This window comes from Micromys minutus (genome assembly GCF_963924665.1).
Source record: "Micromys minutus genome assembly, chromosome: 1".
In the NCBI taxonomy this organism is placed as follows: Eukaryota; Metazoa; Chordata; class Mammalia; order Rodentia; family Muridae; genus Micromys; species Micromys minutus.
Window position 1 is genome coordinate 22,780,016 of NC_137969.1, and position 24,279 is coordinate 22,804,294.

The 24,279-nt window shown below is 47.3% G+C and overlaps 1 protein-coding gene across 1 annotated transcript in view; it reads right to left on the minus strand.

Annotated features, from left to right (window-relative positions):
- Window positions 1–1,282: 1,282 nt before the first annotated feature.
- OTOP1 (otopetrin 1) overlaps window positions 1,283–24,279 on the minus strand; it is a 28,997-nt gene continuing 6,000 nt past the window's right edge. The window contains exons 2-6 of the mRNA XM_080937235.1: window positions 17,885–18,021; window positions 10,872–10,930; window positions 7,466–7,596; window positions 4,931–5,838; window positions 1,283–2,711 (exon numbers count right to left, since the gene is read on the minus strand). Of these exons, the coding sequence (XP_080793361.1) occupies window positions 2,541–2,711; window positions 4,931–5,838; window positions 7,466–7,596; window positions 10,872–10,930; window positions 17,885–18,021 (1,406 nt within the window). The 3' untranslated portion in view covers window positions 1,283–2,540. The remainder of the gene's footprint in view (window positions 2,712–4,930; window positions 5,839–7,465; window positions 7,597–10,871; window positions 10,931–17,884; window positions 18,022–24,279) is intronic.

Sequence of the window (24,279 nt, forward strand, 5' to 3'; positions counted from 1 at the left end):
CAGAGCTGCCTCTGCATTTGGAGCCAGGAGGGCAGAGGTCACTGTGAAGTCCCAAGGTGATTCCTATATAGGCTAAAGGGTAAAAACCAGGGCCATGGGGATTGGGAAATGGCTGAGAGAGGCGTGTAGAGTTAAGAAAGTTACATCCAAGTTCAGCGAATATAAGAATGACCTTGTTTTTGTGCTGTGTGTGTGCGTGTGCCTGCATGGTGCATGCATGCATGTGTGCGTGTTTTGTCTTGGTGGGTTTACTGGTAGCTGCCTAGGAGCTTCTAATGGCCATTGTGCCCGGACCATTGTCTCTCAACCTCAGGACTTACTCCTGTTTGAGACCGAAAGGTTGTTTAGGGTTGGGCTCTCTTCTGTATTGTAAAACGCTCAGGGATATCCCTGGTCTCTACCACTAGGTGACAGCAACTCCTGGAGTACGTACAGCTAAACATGTCTGTAGACATCATCATGTGTTCTCTGGGGGGCCAAGACCTCAGGCTGAGAACTAGTGTTCTGCTAGGAAGGTATGCTAATTTTTAGAAGTTATGCCTATTTTTAAGGCTTTCTTCCCCTAAAACAGATATAAAGAGTTTTGGTCATGTTAAAAAAAAAAAAAGTGTTTCCATTGCCTATGGAAAAACAATCCATTTGGATGTAGCTGTAGTTATACGAGTATCTACAGTATGCTCAACTTATTACAGTTTCAAAATAGTTATGATAATCACCTACAAAGACTTGCTCTGGTGTCCGTATTCCTTAGAAAAGTTTTAAATGTTTATAAACTTTGAGTATGGCTTCCTGTACATATATGAATGTCTGATAGTATCCATCAGAAACTGGTCCCCGGGGCCCATGTGGATTTTAGAAGCCATGGATGTTCAAGTCTCTTAGCAACAGGGTAGCATACGTACATACAGAATATGCACCATCTTCTTCGTGCTTCAGATTTCCCCTAGGTCGTTTACAGTACCACTAGAGAGGCAGGGACAAGAGGATCAGGAGTCAAAGGTCACCCTTGGCTAGATAGCAAGTTTGAGGAAAAACCTAGGTAAGACACAAGAGTCTGTCTCAAAACACACACAGGTATACACACACACACACACACACACACACACACACACACACACACCTCAACCCAATGCAAATTTCACATAAATGGCTGATAGATTATATTGCTTATGGGGAAATGACAAGAAAAATTCATAAGAGGCAATTCCTTTTCTAGAGCTTTATTTTATTTTTGTTTATGGGGCAGCGCACTCTTGCATGTGAGTGCTGGTGTCCCTAGAAGCCAGAGAAGGATATCAGTTCTTCTGGAGCAAGAATTTTGCAGGCAGTTGTAAGTATCTGTGCTATACTAGGAACCAAAACTCTGGTCCTTTTTGAGGGCAGCAAGCCATCTCTCCAGCCCCCAAGACCCGATTCTTAAAAAGCATTTTCTAGTTGGCTAGAATGCAGATGTGAGAATCAATAGCTATGGGGGAGGGGGGAACCATCTCTTTTAAAATGCACTTTTAAAGAAGAGAAATGTTTTACAAACATGGTTAGCTTTTAGCAGGGCCACTTAGGAAAGCAAAATTGTGAACACTCTAAAATCAAAAAAAAAAAAAAAAAAAAAAAAAAGAAAAGCAAAGGATGTTAATTGTGGTACATTCATTTGAGATTCTGACAGCAGTAAAATGATATTTTCCAGGAATTTATGACAGTGTAGAGAAAGGTGTAATCATACTGTCAGATAGAAAAGCATGAAGATAAAATTAGAAATGTCAGGTTATCACTAGCAAGTACAACAATTAAAAAAAAATGTCTCCATGTCATCACGGCCAAAAGATACACCATGATGTTTCTAAGTAATTGTTAACAATATAACATGGGCCATCTTTCCTGTCTCCTGTTCCAAAAATATTCAGATTTTCTATGTAATAAACTAAATATAGATACAGCAAAAAAAGAGAACTTTAATGTTTAGTTTTTAGTACTTCAAATTGATCACATTTAAAGAATGAACCAAAAAATTAGGGGAGGCCACATGTTTGTGTTAATCTAGAAACAAAGTCTCATGCAGTTGATCAAAAGTAATTTTGCCCCAAAATTAAACCAGCTCCAATATTCAACTACAAACTAAAATGCATTTGTTTTCAAACCCAATAACCCTGAGCAGGAAACAAAAATGTAAATGGATCGATACACAGATGGCCAGGAAAAAAGTTGTCCACAGTCATATAAATTACAGACAGGAAAAACGCTTGTTATGAAAAACTCTACCATTTCCCACCCCAGACTTGGACCAAATTCTTCTAAAACACCGGGTCTCAGGCAAAAGGAGCTTAACTCACTTTGGATCTGGTTGGAATTGGCTGGCCAAGGACAGGCTCCAGTACAGATCTAACTGCTCGCTCTCACCCAGGGCGAGGGCAACTCCAGACACAGTCAAGACAAAAGGCATCCTTCCGGCCTTTGTCAGACAGTGTTTGCTCAGCCCTGCCCTTCGCAGGTGGCTGCAGAGCCCCCATGTTCCCCAGTCCCTTCTCCTTTTATGAGGACTCAAGCTAGATCTTACAATAGACCTCAAAGAGGGCAGCAGCTGCGTGCATCCGGTAGAAAATGGAGAAGGGCATAGCCAGGTTGACCACAATTATCCAGGGTTCAAAGCCAAAGACAATTTCCTCCAGTCCGTTGTCATACTCGGGACGGCAGCCAAAGGCAGGGGGGATCCAAAGCTGGAAGAGAAGAGGCAGCCTTCGTTTCCAGTTCACCACAAATCATGCTAATGGCTTCGCTGGCAAGGTCTCCAAGGTGCATGTGTTCAAGACCTGGTCCCTGGCTGACACGCTAGTTAACTAAATCATGAGAGAACTAACTAACCCAGGATAGAATCATAGCTGGATGGGCTATTATAAGGTGAGAAACAGAAGAAGTAGGTAGGTGTCTGCAGATCACTCTGATGGACATATCTCATCCCCAAACCTGTACCTCTGTCACTTTGCTGCCGGAAGTGAGCTGCTCTCCTCTGCACTTCCACCATGATATTCTGTCACTGATCTGTTAGCAACAGAGCCAGCCAACCATGGACTGAAACCTTTAAAAAATGGGAGGCCAAATTACCCCTTCTAGGGAGCTATTGTCCCAGTGTGGAAAGGCTGACTCTGGTTAGAACCTTTCAAGACACCTGGGGTCCCCACTCAAATTCCAGTCATCATGGACGTTGTTGACCCAGTGTGAGTCACAGTGGTTGGAGCGATTTGAACAGTGCTCCTCATCTCCACAAGAACCAACAAATCTGTGAGCCTTCGCTGAACTCTCTCCATCCGTCATTCTGCACTAGGACCCAAATAAACTCATCCATTTTTCTCCATTCCAACAGCCAAGGCACTGGCTCAGCTTTCTCATCTGTAACTTAACTCTCTCTCTAGGGGGCGCTGATGAGAATGACCAGGAAGGAAGTCAACAAAACTCAAGAAAAGGATGCTCTTGCCACTCAAAGAACCTACACACTGTCCTCACCTCCTTCTCAGCTTCTTTTTCTGTTCCTTCCTACTGACCACTCTCTAGGATACCTGGGCCCCCTCTATGGTCCTGGGTCCTTCCTCTAACTTAGTGCATGGTTCTGTCTCGATGCCTCCTGGGCTGGAGCAGGCGCCAGCTGTCCTATGCAGAGCTTACATAGCAAAGGACGAGGGAGGTTTCAGGCCAGCAGCCAAAAGGAACTGCTGTTTTCCATCCTGCAACTCACAAATCCCCAAAGGGAAGTCTTGCAGCCAATGGCCTACAGTCAGACTAGGATCATAAGCAGACAGTCTGAGTTCTCGGCTCACTACCTGGAGAAGCTACAAGATAAATACCTGTGGGTTCAGGTTGCTCTTTGGGGTTGTTTCTTATGAAAAAGAGACTAATGTATACTGTCTTAGTTTTTATCACCACTAAGAGCTCTCTGGTATATACCCTGTCCCACTTTTTTCTCTGGCTTCTTGGACTTTCAAAGGGTTTCATCCTTCCATCTTGGACCTTTTCTGACCAACAGCTCTCTCTTCTGGCTCTTCCTTTGCTCAGACTCTTTATGCATCTGCCTTCTCTTCTTCCTGCATATAACCTCTAAGGCTATCACCTAGGTCTTGGCCATAAACACCAGCTGGATGACTTTGACTCCCACCTAACTTCCCCCACTCTGGAGTCTTGCACATATTTCCCACTGGCCACTTAAGTGTTTTGAGCACATTTCAACTCACCCTGCCTTCCCATTTCCCCTCTTACCAGCACTGCCTTTCTCCTGCCCTGAGCTTCAAGCATCATCTATGTTTTTCCTCGGCCTCTCCCACATCACTCCACCACCCAATTCACAGTGAGATGCTCCCAGTCCTTCTGTGAGTCTCCATCTGCACCTAGCTAAGTCATCCTCCTGCTGGCCTTCTTTTTCCTACTCCATCCCAGTGGTCCATTTCCACTAATTTTCCAGGGATGAGGAAACTTCTTGTTTGTATGACAGTCCCTGTGCCTTGTTGGGGAAAGGTGAGGACAATATTGGTTGGTTTAAAATACTGGACTAGGGAAACTGTCAACCAGAGAGTGCCTAATGGATAAACACACAGAAAGCCTAGGTGGGGGTGGGGGAGGTATGTGCCTGTGACCCCAGAACTATGGTGGAGGACCCATAGGGCTCATGGGCCAGCTAGTCTAACCATCCAATTAGCACAGGATTCAATGAGAGATGCTGGCTCTCAAAAATAGGGTAGTGAACAGGTTGAAGGGAACATCTCAACATCAACTTCTGGCTTTCACACACTGGTATACACATACAGAGAGAGAGAGAGAGAGAGAGAGAGAGAGAGAGAGAGAGAGAGAGAGAAGAAAGAAACAGAGAGACAGAGACAAAATTAGACAGGCAGGCAGGCAGTCAGACAGACAGACAAACAGAGCATAATAACAGCTTGATGGAGATTACCGAGATGTTGCAAAGGAACAGAAAGGCTGTGATGTTTCTGAGCAGCCTCCTCTTCATGCCACCCTGAAGGAAGTCCAGACATCGGGTTGTCCCAGAAGCTCCTTCCCAGCCAGCCTCCTGCTCCTCTTTCTCACACCTCTGCTGCAGACACAGACTCCCATTGGCAGCAGGTGACCCATCCAGGGCCAGCCCCTGGCTCCCAAGACTGGATGCAGCCAGTGCAGCAGCCTCCCCGCTGCAGACGGTGACCACACGCAGAGTGCGCACGTCCTCGGGGACCCCCTCGGGCTTGAGGTGCACCGACTCGGTGATGAAAATGTTCTGGACATACTTCTCCACGATCACCAGGACAGAGTAGGGCAGGTTGTACCAGGTGTACGGTGGGCGGGTCTCTGCACAGGCGATGGCCAGAATGGAGCCCCAGGAAAGGAGCCAGGAGCCCGAGGCCGTGCCCACCAAGAGGTCGACATCCAGCTTGCGGGCCGGGTTCTTTGACTCATCCAGAGACTTCTCATCCACCCTGTAAATCCAGCTTCCTACTAGCCCCGCGGCCCCCATAAGCAGCAGCACCGTGATGGCATACACATAGAACATGATAAGAGCTGACTCGCTCTTGGACTTGGAGCGCCCGATGTGGATCATGTACACCACAACCACCGTGATGGTGGCAGCCAGCACCGTCAGGCCCAGCACTGAGCCCACCAGGACCCCGTCGAACCTGCACTGCATCTTCTGGTGCCGGGAGCTGTCCACCCTGCGCCCGATGTTCTTCCACAGCACATAGAGCATGGTCGAGGCCAGGATCTGGTACTCGATGTTGAAAGGGTACAGATAGTAAATCCCATGGGAGAGGGCAGAGCAGAGGGCAGGCGGTGTGCAGTTACACTGTGGTGTATGGTCATCCAAAACTAGGGCAGTGGGCAGAGCACAGAAGACATATCATTAGCACAGGCAACAGGAGACTAACAAGCCCATCAGCCTGGACCTCTCACTTAGACCTAAAGTGCACAGGAGCCATATCTAACATCATGTTTAGCACCATGGCTTCATAGACAAAGAAGCTAAGATGCACCCCAGAATAGCATCAGCCACAGTCTATCCATATGTTAGCATATAGCGACACTATTATAAGTTACTGTAGAGATTTGCTGGTCCTGAGCTACCACTGAACTTCAAAAGCAGACTTCTACAGAGGGTTGAGACTATGACAGCACCGGTATAAGAGAGAGGGGTATCAGTGGTAGGGTGATCCATCAGCAGGGGAAAGATCCCAAGTATATAAACCAGAAGGGTAGCAACAGTTCTTTCTGGTGGAAAGAGGCAGAGGTTTGAATTTTCTTCTAGATCTTATTTCTCTGCACTAATTTTCTCTGAATGGTGTGTGTGTGTATGTTTGTGTGTGTGTGTGTGTGTCTTTGTGTTTAGATTGTGATTTTCAGGGCTCTGTGGGAAATGCCCCTTCTGATTGGGAAAAACTGTCACCCACATGCCACTAGCATGTCATGAGATGGCCAGCAACGTTCGATCTTGCTGCCTGTGCAACCTCAGACACATCACTTTTTAGTGTCTCTGCCTATTAACAGTTAGCACTACCCACATCAGACTAAGGCCACATCAGAATTAATGAGCCTCGTAAAATGCTTAGAGTCCTGCCAGGTAGTCAGCAAGTGCCTAATAAAAGCCAGGAAGTGCCTAATAAAAGTTTGTTTCTGTTATGAAACTGTCACTGCTCTGGCTGCCTTACCAACGAGGGAATGAGGCCAAAGACAGAGTGTCATCCCCGAGAGAGGACTGTAGAAGTCACTCCTGTAACCTGACATAGCCACGTATCTGCCCAGCCCCACACAGAAGGCTACAGCCAGAAGAATCTTTGGAAGCATGGGGTTTTCAAATCTTACTTTACAGAGGAAGGGTAGGCCCAGAGAGGTTGGATAACCCCCAAAGGCCGCACAGCTAGCGCTGATGAGAACAAGAGACAAACTTAAGTCCTCCCCTTCCCAGTGCACTGTGCTCCACTCTGCCTTTTAATCCAGGTGTCCACAGATGTGGTGATGTCACACATGCTGAGGCACTCCAGGGGAAGATATGAGGATTAACCCCACCCCCATGCTGTCTTCCCCGCTGAGCAAAGGAAGATAAAGAGGAGTGAGCCTAAATAACAAGCCAAATGCAGTCAGCCAAAAACTTCCCGGTGCACACAGGCTGGGTGGGAGCTCCCCCGAGCTCTCAGGCCAACCTCTCAGAAGACAGATTTGCTGAAAGAGGCCTAATTAAAATGCTAACAGAGAAAACCACCAATCTTCCACGGTGGAAAATAGAGCACAGAAGTCTCCAGCCAATGGGCTGTGAGAGACAGACACCTAAATGATAACTCTGGGCTGCCACATGCCCAAGCCGGGTGAAGCCCATAATTACTCCCTTGGAGCATCGGCAGAATGAAGGCTTGGAGCTAGAGAAGCAGTCCACAGCAGAGACTATCCGCCCGGGTGGCTCCCCAGGGACCTGGATGGTCCAGCAGGGAGAAGGCTTCCTCACCTATGGTGATGTTACCGAAGCCCAGAGTGATTAGCCGTTCCTTGTGTTCATTGAGCTGGTGCTTCGACTCGTTCAGGACACTGTTGGCCCACAGCAGCAGGTTCGTGAACACTGAGTGGATCACCCCAAACCTGCAAAGCACAAATGCCAGACACGTTTTCTTGGGTGGCCCTGGGAAAGTGCGAAGCCCGAGGCATACACACAACCCTCTTCCTTCGGCATTGGTCCACATTGGCCCACATGGCTGAGAGTCATAGCATCTTGGCATTCTGCCTTCACCTTGAACTCTCCTGTCTTCAACTCATTCTCTGTAGGACACCAAAGACACTGCATCTTGGGAGCAGGGATACAGGTAGGAAATTTTATTAAAGGCAAGCAGTCATGCCCAGAGCCCCCTCCTTCTCTGAAGGGGGTACAAAGAGAGAACAATGAAAACAGGAGGGTCAGTGGACTGTGGACAGCAGGTAGACCATCACTGTTGGCTGACTAACCCAGAAACCACCAACTCTTCCCTCTGCTTTCCCACCTGTCCGTAAAGACAATCCACACACACACACACACTGGCACATGGCTTCTTTTTGACTTAGCCTTGGGCAGCCTTTCTAGGGGCATGTAAATGTATAGTGTCTGGTCAATTGCTGAAAAGCTTTCGCTTATTTGATGATGTCAGAATGACGGTGTACGATATAAGATAGTAAAAGCCTGTGTCTGGACCACTGTGCCTTTCAGTGGCATTTAAAGGCATTCACTGTGCCTTTAAACGGCATCCCCTTTAAATCGTGAGCAAGGTCGTGAAGGCTGAGGCTGTGTCCGTCGTCTTGTGGTCGTGAGCCAATCAGCATGGGACGAAGCTCCAGCCCACTGAGGTTGGCAGAGTGTAACACAGAAAAAGCCTGTTGCAGGTGATGAGCTTCTGGGGTGCCAGCTATGCTCAGGAACTCCCCCACTGCTACACCTACAGTAAGGGGCCATGCTGGGATGATGGGAAGAGTCATAGTCCAGAGTCTTGCCATTGCCTCTAAACCACAGCACCTCAGCAGGAGGAGGGGACATGGGACGTAGACACTGGGCTCTAGGGAACAGAAGGGACAGGAAGGACATGTGGCTCCATGTGATTCTTGCCTGCAGTGAATTCCCTGAATCCCACCGTGGCTGCAGGTTGAAGTTGTATCCACCTAGGTAGTTTCTGGGCAGTTTATAGACTCACTCAGCAGCCTGGCTATCTAGGGGAGGACTCCTAGGTATACTGGGAAGGAGAGCCTTAAGGCTGCTGTGTGTACTCCCTGTCTTACCCAGAGGCAGCCCTGTGTGCCTGCCTATCCAGCTTAGAGACCAATGTATCCACGATTCCTATATGGGAAAACGTAAGTATCTGTGGCCCAGGCTCTCCCTAGCTCTCAGACCCTGAGTGTCCACCCCAGCTGAACCCAGACTTTGAGAGCCATCTGGCCACACTTGATCTCTACCGTTGGGCTAGAACTAAAGCAGAAAAACCAGACAACATGGGTGTCTGCCTGTCAGCCTGGCCCTGTACCTGCCTTGTCATTGTAGCTCACAGGCAGCTTGCTCTATAGCCTAGACAATGCCATTACCTCTGGCAGGTGGCTTTCCTTTTATTACAGTGCATACAGCTGCTCTTCTGCCTCCCCTCTCCCTGTTCCATGCAGCTCTGTCCAATCCTGAGCCTGCTGAAGCCACAGAGGCAGTGTGAGGTTGCCAAAGGTCATGCCGTGTGACCATGTACCACCCTAAGAACCATGACTTTCTAAGGCCACTTTGGAAAAAAGTCAAAAAGCCCCTCAAGCTAAGGGCAAGTGTCATGTCCCAGGCCTGAGCTCTTCCCTACACTTAGTGCCTGCACACAGTGACAGGATGTATCCTGGGAGTCGTTTCTGCTATCCGCCCGTGCTTCGTAAGATGTGTGAAGAGACACGGTCTCTCTCAACTGCATGTCTGGGGTAAGATGGATGGAAGCCTGAAAGGAGAATTTCTTCACCTGCAGGAAACCTTCCGGAAGCTACTGAAACAGGATCTGACAGGATGGGGGCCTTCACACAGCCCCTGCAGGAGGCTAACAGGTCAGAAACCCACAGACCCAGGCAGAAGTGCTGGCATAAGTAACTGGGAGCTGTGGGTGCCTTTCTTCCTAGAGGAGCACCCTGGGTTCAACTCTAACCTCATTCAGGACACATCCTTAGGGATACCTCATCTTCCACTCTTTCGAAAGAGGTTGGCATTTAAAATCTAAGGGTGGTGGAAATTCAACACGTCTACCATCTTGCTCAACACGGCAGTAGCAGTCAGGAAAGTGTATCTTCACACTGAAATGGGTGTAGACCAGATATGATAATGGTCACAGAAGCCCTGGCCTAGGCTGATCCCAATATCAGTATCCCTATGTAGCCAATGACCCTTGACCTCCCTGGCTCTCCCGTCTCAGACTTCTGAGTCTGGGGTTACTGTGAGTGCAACCATGCCAGGTTTGTTCAGGGCTAGTGATTGAACGCAGGACCACAGATGCTAGAAAAACACTCCACCAACTTCGCCAGCCCCAAGGGTTATTAGTGATGGCAACTGGAGGTCCTGGATCTCAGTGATGACCTTTGCCTTTGAGGGAACCAGGTGAGCACATTTCAGCCACTGACCACCTTACCTAGGAGGTGGGCCTTCCTAACGCCAAGGTTAGGAAGATCACTGCCAAAGCCACCACATGGGTCACATAGTGAATAAGAACTCCATGGTGTCTCTCACCCAGCCAAGGACAGATACCTCGGTACCGCCACCCACCCCATAGCACCAGTCCACTGATGCTGTGCAGACTGGAGAGACAAAGAATGCACTTGCTAATAAACTCGGTCTCTATGCTTGCAGCCTGTGGAAGCCATTCTACTCAGTGGTCACATGTCAACTAATCTGCTCAGCACCAGTGGTCATCTCAAATGCTGGTAGGAGTTGGCTTCCCCCATGGGAAGGGCACACACTCCTGGATCCTTCCATAGAGCAAACACTGATGCCTTGATCCACCCATGGTCCTGTCCTTAGAGTTCACCCCTCCTGCTGGACATACTGCCCTTGACCATAATAACCAGGCAGAAGTGGCGGTAGGCTCAGCACTCAATGGACATGGGTCATGTACTATATATATCAGTTATCCTCAGAGCTAGACCACCTCCCAGCTCCCCAACTCACAACTGAGTCAACTGTGGGCCATGAAAGGGAAGTGGGTGGTGACGGTGGAGTTCACACCCACATTCTTGTCTTCCAGGGATGGCTTGGAAGGAACCGAGGTACTGGAAGGGCTTTGATTTCGGGACAGGCAGAAATCTGTACCCAGCCAGAGGCCAGTCCTGAGTCTGGTTTGTTCTAGCATCTAACCTAAGCAAATACCAACCAACATGATTTTTACCTTTCCAGTGTTTTGAAAGACATGATAATATCCTTAGCGTGCCCCCAGAGAAAATAGACCTAGATGGAAATAAAGGAAAAATGCATTAGTGGGGGAAAACGCTGTTCTGTTTGCACACTTGAGAAGTTATAAAACTGGGCGTGGGGGGCAGACAGATGGCTCTCCTTGTCCCAGCAGAGCTATTCTACAGTAGGAATAGTGACCCAGTGAGAAGCAAGGTGGGGGGCTTCCAGGTCAGGAGGAAAGAGTGTTGCAATTAATTAAGAACGTCTGCAATGGATGGAGATCTGTATTTGATTGAGGGTGTCTCCTGAAAGGGCAGAGAGAAATGACTGGTGAGAACTGCTGTTGATGGATCTGTGCTGCAATTGATTGAGAATGTCTGCTCTGGGATAGGTATATGGGCATCAGTCTGTCTGTCATGAAACTCAATAGCTTGTTTTTTTTGTTTGTTTGTTTTGTTTTTTTTTTTTTTTTTTTTTTTTTTTTGGTCAGGTCTTATCCAATAATTTTCCATTGAACAGCTACTTTGCACCAATGTCCAGAAACCAATGGTTGAGCACTTTCAGTGAAGAGCAGGGTTGGTTTGGGTTGGGCTCCTTTTGACTTCCGAGTGCTATCCAGCCCTTGGCCATGCCATCACTAACAATGCAGGAGAGGCACAGATGTGGGCACAGGCCATCTCCTTGTGCATCTGAACGCTGGGACTGGGAATGTTTCAGGCTCCAGGGTTCACATGGGTGGCCCCAATTAAACAAAGCAATGACCAAATCAAAATAAAAAGGCATGAGACTAGGAGGGGACTTAGTGGAGGAGGGGAGTGTGTTAGTGTTAGTGTGATGGGGCAAGGTGGATATGAATGTGAGCAGAGTGTGTTATACATGTGTTTAAAATATTCAGGGTATAAATATGATTTTTAATATCAAAAAATTTGGATCAAGGAAGGTTAAAAATAGAAAGGAAATATATCACACGGGAGATGGCTCAATTAGTAAAGCACTTGCTGCTCAAGCATGAGGCCCTGAGCTCAACCCTCAGGACCCACATAAGAGCTGACTCACATGGCCCACTGAGAAGACAACCTAGCTGAATTGCAAAGCCCTACACCAACAAGAAATCTACCTCAAAACACAAAATACATGGTGTCGCAGTTAGTGTCAGCTGTCAACTTGACACAACTCAGGGTCCCTTGGGAAGTAGAACCTCCGTTGTGGATTCTCCTCCATTAGATTAGCCTATGGTCATGTTTGTGAGGCATTTTCATAATTGCTAACTGACATAGGAGGCCCCAGCCCACTGTGGGCGGTGCCATCCCTAAGCAGGTTGCCTGAGCCTTAGAAGAATGGTAGGTAGCTTCGGGTAAGGGGAGTGGTTAAGAACACTAGTGGCTCTTCCATGGGAACAAGATCTAACTCTCAGCACCCAAATGGCAGCACACAACTGTCTACAACTCTAGTTCCAGAGGTCTAATGCCCTTTGGCTTGCACGAGCACAGACAGCCATGCAGACAAAACATTTATACACATAAAATAAAGTGAGTTGTAAAGTAAGCAAGCTCGAGAGACTGAGCTAGTAAGAAGTGTCCCTCCAGGTTCCTTCCTTGAGTTCTTGCCCTGCCCTCCTCGGATGGAATATAACCTGTAAGCCAAATAAGACCTGCCACCAAGTTGGTTTTGGCCAATATGTTTTCACATCAACAAAGGGTGGAATAGGACAGATGTCCCTTAAAGAAAGTGCACATGCCTAGCTATGCATACATACACATACATAAACATGTGTGCATGCACCCACTACACACACATACACACACCACACACACCACACACACACACACACACACACACACACCACACACCATACACATGCACACCACACACACACATGCACACCACACACACACACACACCACACACACCATACACATGCACACCACACACACACACACACACACACACCACACATGCACACCACACACACACACACACACACACACACCACACATGCACACCACACACACACACACACACACACACACACACACACACATTGGCATGTCCATACTCATAGCAGCAATGTTCCTAACAGCTAAGGGGAGTAAACCACCCACATGCCACTCACAGATGGACGGATGGACAAAATGTATGTACACACATAGTGGTATTTGATTTGGCTTTCAAAAAAGAGGAAAATTTCTATTTCGTGCTACAACACACGTGTGTGCTGAAGCCATCACATGAAGCAAGTAAACCAACCAACCACAAGGGGACAGGGCAGTAGGACTGCGCATGGATTGCTGTCTATCTGGCTGCTATAGTTGATCTCACAGAGACAGACAGAGTGGTGGTTGTGAGGAGTGGTTGTTGGGAGATCATTCAAGGAGGAGAGAGTTTCCGTTACAAGATGAAAGGTTCTGGAGGTGGATAGTGGAGATGGTTATACAGCAAAGTAACCATGCTTAACGTTCCAGAATGATCCACGCAAAACAGTCAGGACTCTGGGAACTGTGCTCTGTGCTCTGACTACAGTTCAAACACGAGTAGGTTTTATTACAAAAACATATTTGGTTTTCATTCTTTAGTTATCTAAAAGCACATGGTAAGTGTGTGTCCAATGGTAAGTGTGTGTCCAGTGGTGTGTGCCCAATGGTTAGTGTGTGTCCAATGACCACACAACCCTCAGCTGAGTGACTTACCAAATGCTTAAGTTTGGAAACCAGAGCTCTCCACTCAGCAATGTGAATATTTTTGAAAACATACTTCTTTCTAGGCCATTCCTCTGCCTGTACCCCTCAGTGGCTCATAACTTCCCTCAAGATGGCACCCAACCTCCTAGGAGAGGTCCTCAGCTTTTGCTAATACTTCCTACACACTAATGCTATGCAAAGCCCAGCTCCTGCTCAACACCTTCTGGCATCAGAGCAAGGCCATGCAGAGGTTGTCCCCTCCTTGCAGATAACTCTTGTAAGGCCCAGGGAGAGTAAGGGACTTACCCAAGGTCAAACCAATGACCTCAGCCAGCACCAACCAATCTGGCCAGAGTCCAAGCTTAGAAGCCTTAGCAAAAGCCATGAGTCCAGTTCATGTCATTGCCTAACCTCAGCTTCCCCAAGCCCACGCCTCCTCTCTCACCTCACGTGTGGAAAGATCACTTGCCTCACAATATCCTGCTCCTGTGACTGTGACTCACCACATGGCTCAAGTTTGGGACAATGCCCTGGCACACATGATATCCCACCTCACACTGGCCATAGTCAGGTGACAGGACTTCTGCAATGTCTGTGGCAGATGGAGGCCCACATTTGATTGAAGGTGTCTGCTGTGGCTGTAGCGCTAACATGCCTGGGATATTATTTCAATAGCATTGAAAGGCCGGGGCTCTACAGAGACTCTTTAAGGAAAAGTATTTCCTCCTAGCCAAGGGAACAAACTCTCTAACCTGTGTGGAGACTTAACATTCCAATCACTAGGCATGAACCCAGCTTTGTCTGTCAATAATCGCCTGGCCAAGGGGGGCCACCTTTCAGGAAGGTGGGTCCGCTTTACACCATGCTAAACATATGGGAGGAATAATTATTCTCATAATGAGATGATGTACTTTTCCTTCCCAGAATCCTTGCCCTCTATGTGGTCACTAGAGCTACAAACAGTAGGGTTAAATTAAGTTTCCCCAGTTTTCTAAATTACTCTGAAAAGTATAATCTCTCTCTCTCTCTTTCTCCCCCCCCCCCCCCACTTTCCTTCTTTTGGATTCTTTCTTGGGATTCTTTGCACCTTCTCTGAAGCCTGATTCCTCACGTAGCTGCTTGTCAGAGGCTGACTTGTGTCCTAACTCAAAAGGCATGCTTTCCTCTCTTCCCCTCTATCTCCCTTTTCCTGGCAGCTGCCAAGACCCACAGCTTGTTGGCTCTATTTTTTGTTTTGTTTTTTAATTTTTAAACTGTAATAAAACTGTCTACAAGCTTCCTTCTGAGTACTTCCTTAATTTCTTTTATTAATGAGGCTAAGAACCCTGAGAGGGGATCGCGATTTAGCCAGAAATGTGTGGTATTCCTGATGGGGCTCCCCAAAGTTTCCAGCAATAATGTCTGAAGTGGTTGGAAGGTTACATTTGACTGAGAGTGTCTGCTGCAGGAGGGGAACAGTTACTTCCTCGGAAAACCACTAGGCTTAGTTATGACCTATGGCAAGGCCATAGCCTGGAGCACATGAGCCTGGAGGACAATGTGCTAAGTGGAATATGCCGGGAACAGGAAGACAGACGACACGGGAACCCACCATACATGGAATCTCAAAAATGAAGACTTGAATACACAGTAGAACAGAGACTGAGTTGGGGGAGGAGTGGGATGATGAAGGCAGAGAGCCCAAACGGGCAAGTATGCAGCCCGGCTGTCTAGAGGGCCGATGGCCGAGATAAGGGTTACAGCTGGGATATTGTGTTATCTACTGCAGGCTTGCTGACACGGGCTTATAGGTGTTCTTACCACTAGTAAGACCAAGAAGGGAAACTGAGGCACCAGCTATACTCACCAACCATGTGCTTATATGTGAAAACATCATTCTATGTACCTTAGATGTGCAAAGTAGAGAAAGAGTGAAAGACTGATGATCTAGCATCTGTTCTTATGTCAAAACGCTAGTTATTGGTGAGCACACTGTCTGTGTCTGTGCTGAGCGTTTGCCTCGTGTACAGTGGAAAAGCACACAAAGTTCTTCCTCTCTCTGTGTGTGTCTGTCTGTCTGTCTGTGTCTCTGTATCTCTGTCTCACTCTGTGCTTTGTCTCTCTGTTTCTATCTCTGTGTGTCTGTCTGTTTCTGTCTATCTCTGTCTCTCTGGGTGTTTGTTTCTCTTTGTCTCCTTGTGTCTCTGAGTGTCTCTCTGTGTCTCTGTCTCTGTGTCTGTCTGTCTTTTTCTCTATGTGTCTCTGTATCTGTGTGTCTAACTCTCTCTCTCTGCCTCTCTGTCTCCCTCTCTGTGTCTCTCCTTCTCTGCCTCCCACTGTCTATATTGTCTTTGTCTGTCTGTCTGTCTTGTCTGTGTGTCTGTCACTGTGGGTGGGGGTCAAGGGAAAACTTAGTGAAAATAATTCTCTCCTCACTTTTCATGGGTTCCAGAGTTATGACTCAGGTCTCTAGGCGTGCACATAAGTACCTCTGACGGCTGAGCCTCTTTGCTGACCCACTTCTTCATGTTGAGAACATTCAGATTCTATAGTTACTTGGAAATATTCAGTTAATTTCTGCCATCCATAATTACCCCCTCTACTGGCTGGTTTTGTGTCAGCTTGACACAAGCTGGAGTTATCACAGAGAAAAGGAGCCTCAGTTGAGGAAATGCCTCTATGAGATACAGCTGTAAGGTATTTTTTTCAACTACTGATCAAGAGAGGAAGGCCCAGCCCATTGTGGGTGGTGCCATCCCTTGGGCTGGTAGACCTGGGTTCTATAAGAAAGCAGGCTGAGCAAGCCAGGGGAAGCAAGCCAGTAAGTGACATCCCTCCATGGCCTCTGCATCAGCTCCTGCTTCCTGACCTGCTTGAGTTCCAGTCCTGACTTCCTTTGGTGATGAACAGCCATGTGGAAGTGTAAGCTGAATAAACCCTTTCCTCCCCAACTTGTTTCTTGGTCATAATGCTTTGTGCAGGAATAGAAACCTGACTAAGACACCTCCCCCACTCCCGTGCTGCAGAATATTACAAGTTATTGCTCCTGTGCGGCTCTGCAACTGTCCCTCACAAGTCCTCACACACCCACAGCCTTCCCCGGCTCTGGCAGTCACGAGAGTTCTCTGCACTTCCACATGATCAGCCCTTTCCCATCCATGTGTAAGTGGGAACATCGTCTTTGTCTTTCTGTTTCTGCCTGCGGGGTGTAGCCCAGTTGGTATAATCCCCACCAAACATTCCAGGGGTTTTGTGTCTGATCTCCAGCACTATGTAAAACAAAGTAATGACCAGCAGGCCTCGAATCCCAGAACTTCCAAGGTGGAAGCAGAGAGGTCAGCTCAGGGGCTTCCTGGCCAATCTGAATTACATGAGCTCTGCCTTCATACTGGACGGATGTCGTTTAGTGTAACTGCCCTTCCATCCCAGTGTGTTGCTGCTGTGGTGGAGTTTCACTAATGCTGTGGTTGGCTACTATTCCATTGTGGGTGCAGAGCATCTTTCTTTGTCCGTTCTTCTATCAATGGGCACTGTATTTGTTACTTAGCATTGGACCACAATTCCTGACAGAAACAGCTTAGAGGAGGAAGGCCTATGCTCTATGCTTGTTCAGTTTCATAAGGTCTTTGTCCTGCATGGCAGATTTCACGGTGGCAGGAGCATATGTGACAGGCTTGTCTCATCGTGCCAGACCAGGAAGCAGAGGAAGAGACTGGAACCTTGCCAGACACAGTGACTGTGCTTGTAGGGACTTACTTCTACCTGCCACAGCCTAGCTTTTATCGATAGGTCTCCAAAACTAGCACCCCTGGCTGGGAGACATAAACTTAATACATGAAAACCCTGTGTATCCTAAGTGCTATTCAGACTCTGGCCATGCCTTTCCTTATCAGGTAACTTAAGCCATCAGAAAGTCCCACTGGCATCAGATGCTGCACCGGGGTCTAAGGGTCTCTGCAATCAGGAGATATGTTTGCCTTCCCATGCCTGACTTCGAGATGTTGTGCAGTTGGTAGAGTCCCAGTCTAACAGGTAAGTGTTTACTGCCTGTGGACTATGTGTTTAAAGACCATCTATCAAATCCCGTACTTCTTAGAGAAACCAAGTTCATTGTCCATGCTAAAAACAAAACAAAACAAACTCATGCTATTCTAAAAGGTTCCAATGCACAAGAGGTGAAACCAAAAAGCCCCAGTGTCCCAGAGACGCAGCAGAACTAGCTCATTATTCCTGATGGGAGCCACAGAAATACGTGACTCCTGCCAGCTAGATGTGTTCATGTGGGCTTTTACACACCTCAGGACACACTGTCCAGGAGCAGAGGCAGCGTGAATAAACGCCGGTGGTTTACCTGTAATAGTGTATGCACCGCATGGGTCACTGGGAAAACTCCCTCCGTGGCTGACAAGCACTCCGAGAAGCCAATGAAGTATGCGACTTTCAAACATCCCAGAATGATGGTGATGAATGCGAACAACGTGATGCTTCCTAGACAGGAGAAACACACGTGTGTTAGCATGCATACAGTCATCCCAAACCAGTTTTATAAGCTCTGGAGCATGTGGATGAGAGGTAGGTACCAAGATCATACAGTAAGAAACTCAACACCCACAGACAAAAGAATGAAAGTGGGACTTCCTTTATACTGTGTGCAAACATTAACTCAACTATTCAAGCACTCAGATACCAAAGTTTAAAAAGGCAAAACTATTAGGAAAAATATAAGAGAACGCTTTATGAGATTGAATCAGGAAACGAGTTACATCAAAAGAAAAGTGTGTGAACCACAGAACACTCTTAACAAAAAAAGATTATGAAAATGACCCCCATAGGCTCATAGAGAGCGGCACTATATATTGCTGGAGTGGGTGTGGCCTTGCTGGGTGGGTGTGGCCTTGCTGGGTGGGTGTGGCCTTGCTGGGTGGGTGTGGCCTTGTTAGAGGTAGTGTGCTACTGGAAGGGGACATTGTAGTTTCAGAAACCCAAACCTGGCCCAGTGTTGCCCTTCTTCCTGCTACCTGCCAATTTAGAACTATCAGCTATGTCTCCAGCACCATGGCTACCTGAATGCCACCATGCTTCCTGCCATGATGATAATGAATTAGTCTTCCGAACTGTAAGCCAAACCAATTAAATGTTTTCCTTTGTAAAAATTGCCATGGTCATGCTGTCCCTTCACAGCAATAAAACTCTAAAACACTTTCTACAGGGCCAATAATATCTAAAGCATACAAAGGGGTCTGCAATATTAAATTATGTATTTAGGTGTGTGTGTGTCTGTGTCTGGGTGTGTGTCTTGGTGTGTGAATGGGCACCATATGTTTGCAGTGCCTTCAGAGGCCAGAAGAGGGCATCATATCACCTGGAACTGGAGCTACAGATAGCTGTAGTGTCCTGGGAACTAATCATGATCCTCTGCAAGAACAGCAAGTATTCCTAACTCCTGGACGATCTCTCCAGCCCCTAAGATAGATGGTATCAACAAACAAACAAGAGCTGGGTAGTTGGCTCAGTTTTGAAGCATGAGAACATGACCTCAGATCCGCAATACCCACATAAAAGCTGAACATGGAGAGATGGGAGATTTAGATAGCCAGATCCCTGGAACTTGCTGGCCAGATAGGCTTGCCTTTCTGGTGATATAGTAGGCTAGTGAGAGACCTATCTCAAGCAAAAGGATATGATACCTGAAGGTGTGACACTGAAGGCACCTGCCATCTGCTAACCACACACATCCACATATGCCACATTCATATGTACAGGTATAGAAACACACATGCATGCACATACACACACACACACACACACACACACACACACAAATAAATAAAAGCAAACCAGAAAGTTGGCTTCTTAAAACTCAGTAGGAAGAGTATCTCTACTAGCAATCAGAAAAGGCCTTGCCAGGTAAGGTAAAGGGTTAATCAGTCATTTCCTTATAGTGATGATTTTGATTGAAAAAGAGAAACAAACGAGTCTGTCCAGGAACTACAAAACACATTTGGAGGGCGATGGGCAAAGGCAAATCTGAGCAAGAAAAGCAACGATGTTGGTCTTGGGGGCAGTGTCTGAGCTCCGGGGCCCTCCTGGCATCAGTGGGCATGACTCACACATCCTCTCTCACGCACAGAGGAAACTGGATCACATGTGCTGGGCACTGAGGCACGGAGGGAAGAGCCAGGCAGGACGGATTGAATTACAAGACTGTCAGGGCGGCCTCTGGTGAAATGCAATGCAGCAGCCTGGCTCACCCCTGCAACTCAGAGCACTACAGAAGTGATGAGAGGTCAAGAGGTCGAGTTTGTTAGTCCTGGAAATCCTCCAGGGAAATCAGAACCTCTGTGAGAATGGAGATTCAATCCCAATGCTTCCAGATTGGTTGATGAAAAGGTTCTTTCTGATTTAAGGGGAAATAACAATAACAAGACAAAGTAAGGCAGCCTGGTTAGGTGGCAAGAGCCAAGCCCTAAGCTATGGGACCCTGGGCACCAGACAGGTGTGTGTGTTCCTACATGTCCTCTCCCTAACCCTAGCCTCAGTTTCCCTACTTACTAAGTGAAGATTGTCTACAGTACTGATTTACAAACTTCAACATACATCAGAGTGCCCTGGAGAGAGGGAATTGATGAAGTTCATGTTGCTGGCACCACATCTGGGGCCCCAAAGTGATGTACTGTTTCTGTGATTGACAAGACCATTGGTTCTGCCACAAAAGCCTCCCTGGCCCTCTAACTTGACATCCTCCCTTCCTTCCATGCACCCTCCTGATGAAGTTTGAGGGTTCTTTCTATCTGGGTTCCATTGTAGTTTCTGTGTGTCCTAAAGCACACATGCTGGTAGCTCAGCCTTCATTGTGATTATGGAGGAGAGGGGTGAGAACCTTTACGAAGAGAGGGGAGGGGACATCACTCCATAGGGCAAAGATGTGGTTCAGGTGATACAGTCCCTGCCTAGTGTGCAGCAAGCCCTGGGTTCAATCCCTATAACACATAAACTGGGTGTGGCGGTGTGTGCTGGTAATCTTAGCACCCTAAAGGTAAAAATGGGAGGATCAGAAATTCCATGTCATCCTTGACTATGAAGCAAGTTCAAGGACCAGCCTGGGATACAGCAGATCCTTTCTCAAAAATAAAACAAGTTAATATTTTTTAAGGTGGACTTAGCATGAGATTCCATCCCTGGCTAGCTAAAAAAACAGAAAGATAGTCTTGAGAGAAGAAGGCTCCCAGTTTTCTCTAAAAGCATAGCCTCTGGTGGTCATCCTCCAATGGAAGGTCACATATTCAAGAATATTTGGGCAGCATAAATTGGCATTGATTGGGGGGGGGTGCAAAGTCAGGTGGAGAAGGAAGGATTTTGATCTGTGAACACAATCAAAGCACACTGTATGAAATTCTCAAAGGACTGATAAGTTTTTAGAGAGATGGAGCTTAGCAAAAGGCATTTAGATCATTGGAGATGGTCTTTTGGAAAGACTAATATAGTTCTCCCAGAGCCCCGGTTTGTTCTCATGAGAACAGGTTGTTTTAGGGAGGCGATGCACATGCTTAGTCTTTCCCACATGCCACTGGTTCACTTTCTGCTCTTCTACACAGCTGTGACACAGTGAGGGGACCTTGGATAGGAACCCAGCCCTAGCTGTTTAAATGGAACAAACATCAGAATCATGAACCAAATAAACCTGTTCACGTTAGAGTGTACCCAACCCTGAGTATTTTGTAACAACAACACAAAACACACTAAGGCACCTATTCAAGGATAAAGAAAGAGGTTGATGAAGAAACAAAAGATACACAAGAAAGCCAGGCAGTGGCGGCTCATGCCTTTAACTCCAGCACTTGGAAAAGAGTCTTCAAGATGTGGGAAAGGGGAGGGAGATGCACTGTAGGAAAGCCTGGAAGGTGCACCTGACAAGGAGAGGCAGACAGGTGGATGGATGGACAAATAGACTGACAGACAGATAGGTTGGTAGGTGGGAGAACAGTCAAGAAGAGAGATAATTTTCTGGCTGAGAAACTGAGATCAAATGCCTGAAGAGAAGCTGCCTGGTGGTTTGCTCTGTAAAGGTAACTTACAGTCTAAGTGTCTGGACAGCAAGTGCTGTCTCCACAGAACCTAAAACTTGGAGAAAGAAGGGCCAGATGGGGAGGAGAAGGAGGAGGGGGAGAGGAAGAGGAGGTGGAGGAGAGAGAAGAGGAGGAGAGAGGAGGAGGAGGGAGAAAAGAGAGAAGGAGAGGGAGGAAGAGGAGGAGGAGAGAGGAAGAGGAGAAAAAGAGGGAGAGGGAGGAAGAGGAAAGAGAAGGAGAAGAAGAGGGAGGAGGAAGAGAGAGAGAAGGAGGAGAGAGAGGAGGAGGAGGAGAGAGGAGGAGAAGGAGAGAAGAGGAGGAGGAGAGAGAGGAGGAGAGAGAAGAAAAGGAGAGAGGAAGAGGAAGAGCAAAGAGGGAGTAGGAGGAGAGAGAGTAGGAGGAGATGGAGGAGTAGGAGAGAGGAGGAGGAGGAGAGACGGAAGAGGAGAGGGAGGAAGAGGAGGAGAAAAGAGGAAGAAGAGAGGGAGGAGAAAGAGAGAGAGAAGGAGAAGGAGGAGGAGAGGGAAGAGGAGAGGGAGAAGGAGAGGGGGGAGGAAAGGGAGGAGAAGAGAGAGGAAGAGAGGGAAGAGGAAGGTTTTGAATGTCTGGTGATTTTAAATGTAAAGAAAGGAAAGTTAAGGGAAGCAATAGGAAAGAAGAGAAATATTTGATCTGGACAGTCCAGAGAGACAAGGGCACAGAGAAGAGGCGCTTCCTGCTTTCTCCTATAAAGCAGGAAGCAGGCATTTACTATTTTCCTCCAAACAGAAAGAGAGTTACACGCCTGAGATTACAAGACAAGAGAAAATGGTACAGCCATCTGTGGGGTAGAAAAACGAGAAAATCTCAAATGCTCAAGAAAAAGAGGCAAACTTGGGGAGATCAGAGATGAGCTGTTTTAGGGATTGGATGGTGATCGAATCTAAAACACATCATATACATGTGTGAAATTATCAAGGAGTAAAATTTTAAATTATCAAAATTTAAAAGGCAAGCATGGGGGTGTGGTGGAAAATATATAATTATAATTAAGTGGAGAAACTATAGTCAGATATAAAAACCATAATGCAGCCGAGAATGATCCAAATTGTCTCATTTACTAGGAAGCAAGGTCAGAAAGATGGAATTAAAAATGAAATGGGGGGAGGGGCTGGAGAAATGGCCCAGTGGTTAAGAGCACTGGCTGCTCTTCCAGAGGTCCTGAGTTCAATTCCCAGCAACCACATGGTAGCTCACAACCATCTGTGATGAGGTCTGATGCCCCCTCTCTGGTGTGTATGAAGATAGCAACAGTGTACTCATATAACTCAAATAAATAAATCTTTGGAAAAAAATGAAATTGGGGGGGGGGGGTATGCTCTCCATACTATTAAGTAGTCTACACCTCTACTGCCTGGGAAGATGCTGCCAGGGTATCGTGACCAGCCATCATGGACTTGCATGCTGGCCTCCACCTGGACTTGCATGCTGCGTGCTGGTCATCCCTAATCCCTCAGTGTCATCACAGTGGCTATTGCTTAGGTTTGAAAGTGCATCCGTATCTTGAAGTGCAGTAGGCCTCCCAGAGCGATTCATCCCCTTCCTTGGAGCTTTGGGCATGATCCAGCCATTCATCTACTCATTCACTCGCTGTGGTGGTTTGAATCGGAATGGCCCCCATAGGCTCATAGACTTGAATGCTTGGTCACCAGGGAGTGACACTTTTAGGGAGTGTGGCCTTGTTGGAAGAAGTGTGTCCCGGGGGGTGGGCTTTGGGGCTTCAAATGCTTAAGCCAGGCCCAGTGTTACTCTGTCTTCCTGCTGCCTGCTTGCTGGTCCAGATGTAGAACTCTTAGCTACCTCTTCAATACCATGTCCGCTTATGTTCTGCCAAGCTTCCCACGATGATAGTGGACTAAACCTCTGAAATATAACCCAATCGAATGCTTTCCTTTATAAAAGTTGCTCTAGTCAAGGGGTCTCTTAACAGCAATAAAACACTGACTAAGACACTCACCCATATATCCACTCAAATTTCTCCATACACCAGTACGCGCATGCGCGCGCGCGCGCGCGCGCGCGCACACACACACACACACACACACACACCACCCATCCATCTACCCAATCACCTATATATACATCCACCAACATCCACCAGTTCATTCACTCATACACACATTGCCCCATTCATCAGCCCATCCATCCACCTACACACTCAATACATATACACGTTTACCCACCCATCCATCCATTCATTCATCCACCCGCCCATCGCACATAGCCTCCACTGATTCAACTATTCTACAGATACCATCTGGCCCTCATTACACATTAAGCCTGATGCTGGATCTCAGGACACCATGGAGACCATATTCAGGAAGTGCCTGCACCCTTAGGAACTCACAGTCTGTTCAGCCTGACACATGGTAAGTGGCTAATACAATCTCCTGCAGGATTGGCGCTGGACAGATGGTTGGCAGGTGTCATGAGAACAGCACACAAGAGCTGTAGCCTAAAGGTGGCAGGAAAGGTTTGTCCACACGAGACTTGCTTGTTAAAAGCCCAGAGCTCCTCTGAAGCTGACAAATGAAGGCCTATAGCATTTCCTACCATGGGACTAACCATCCCTCTGTCATCTAGACTCAACATCCTTTCCTGCCCCTGGGACCACTGTCCTACAAATGCCCATGAGACCCCT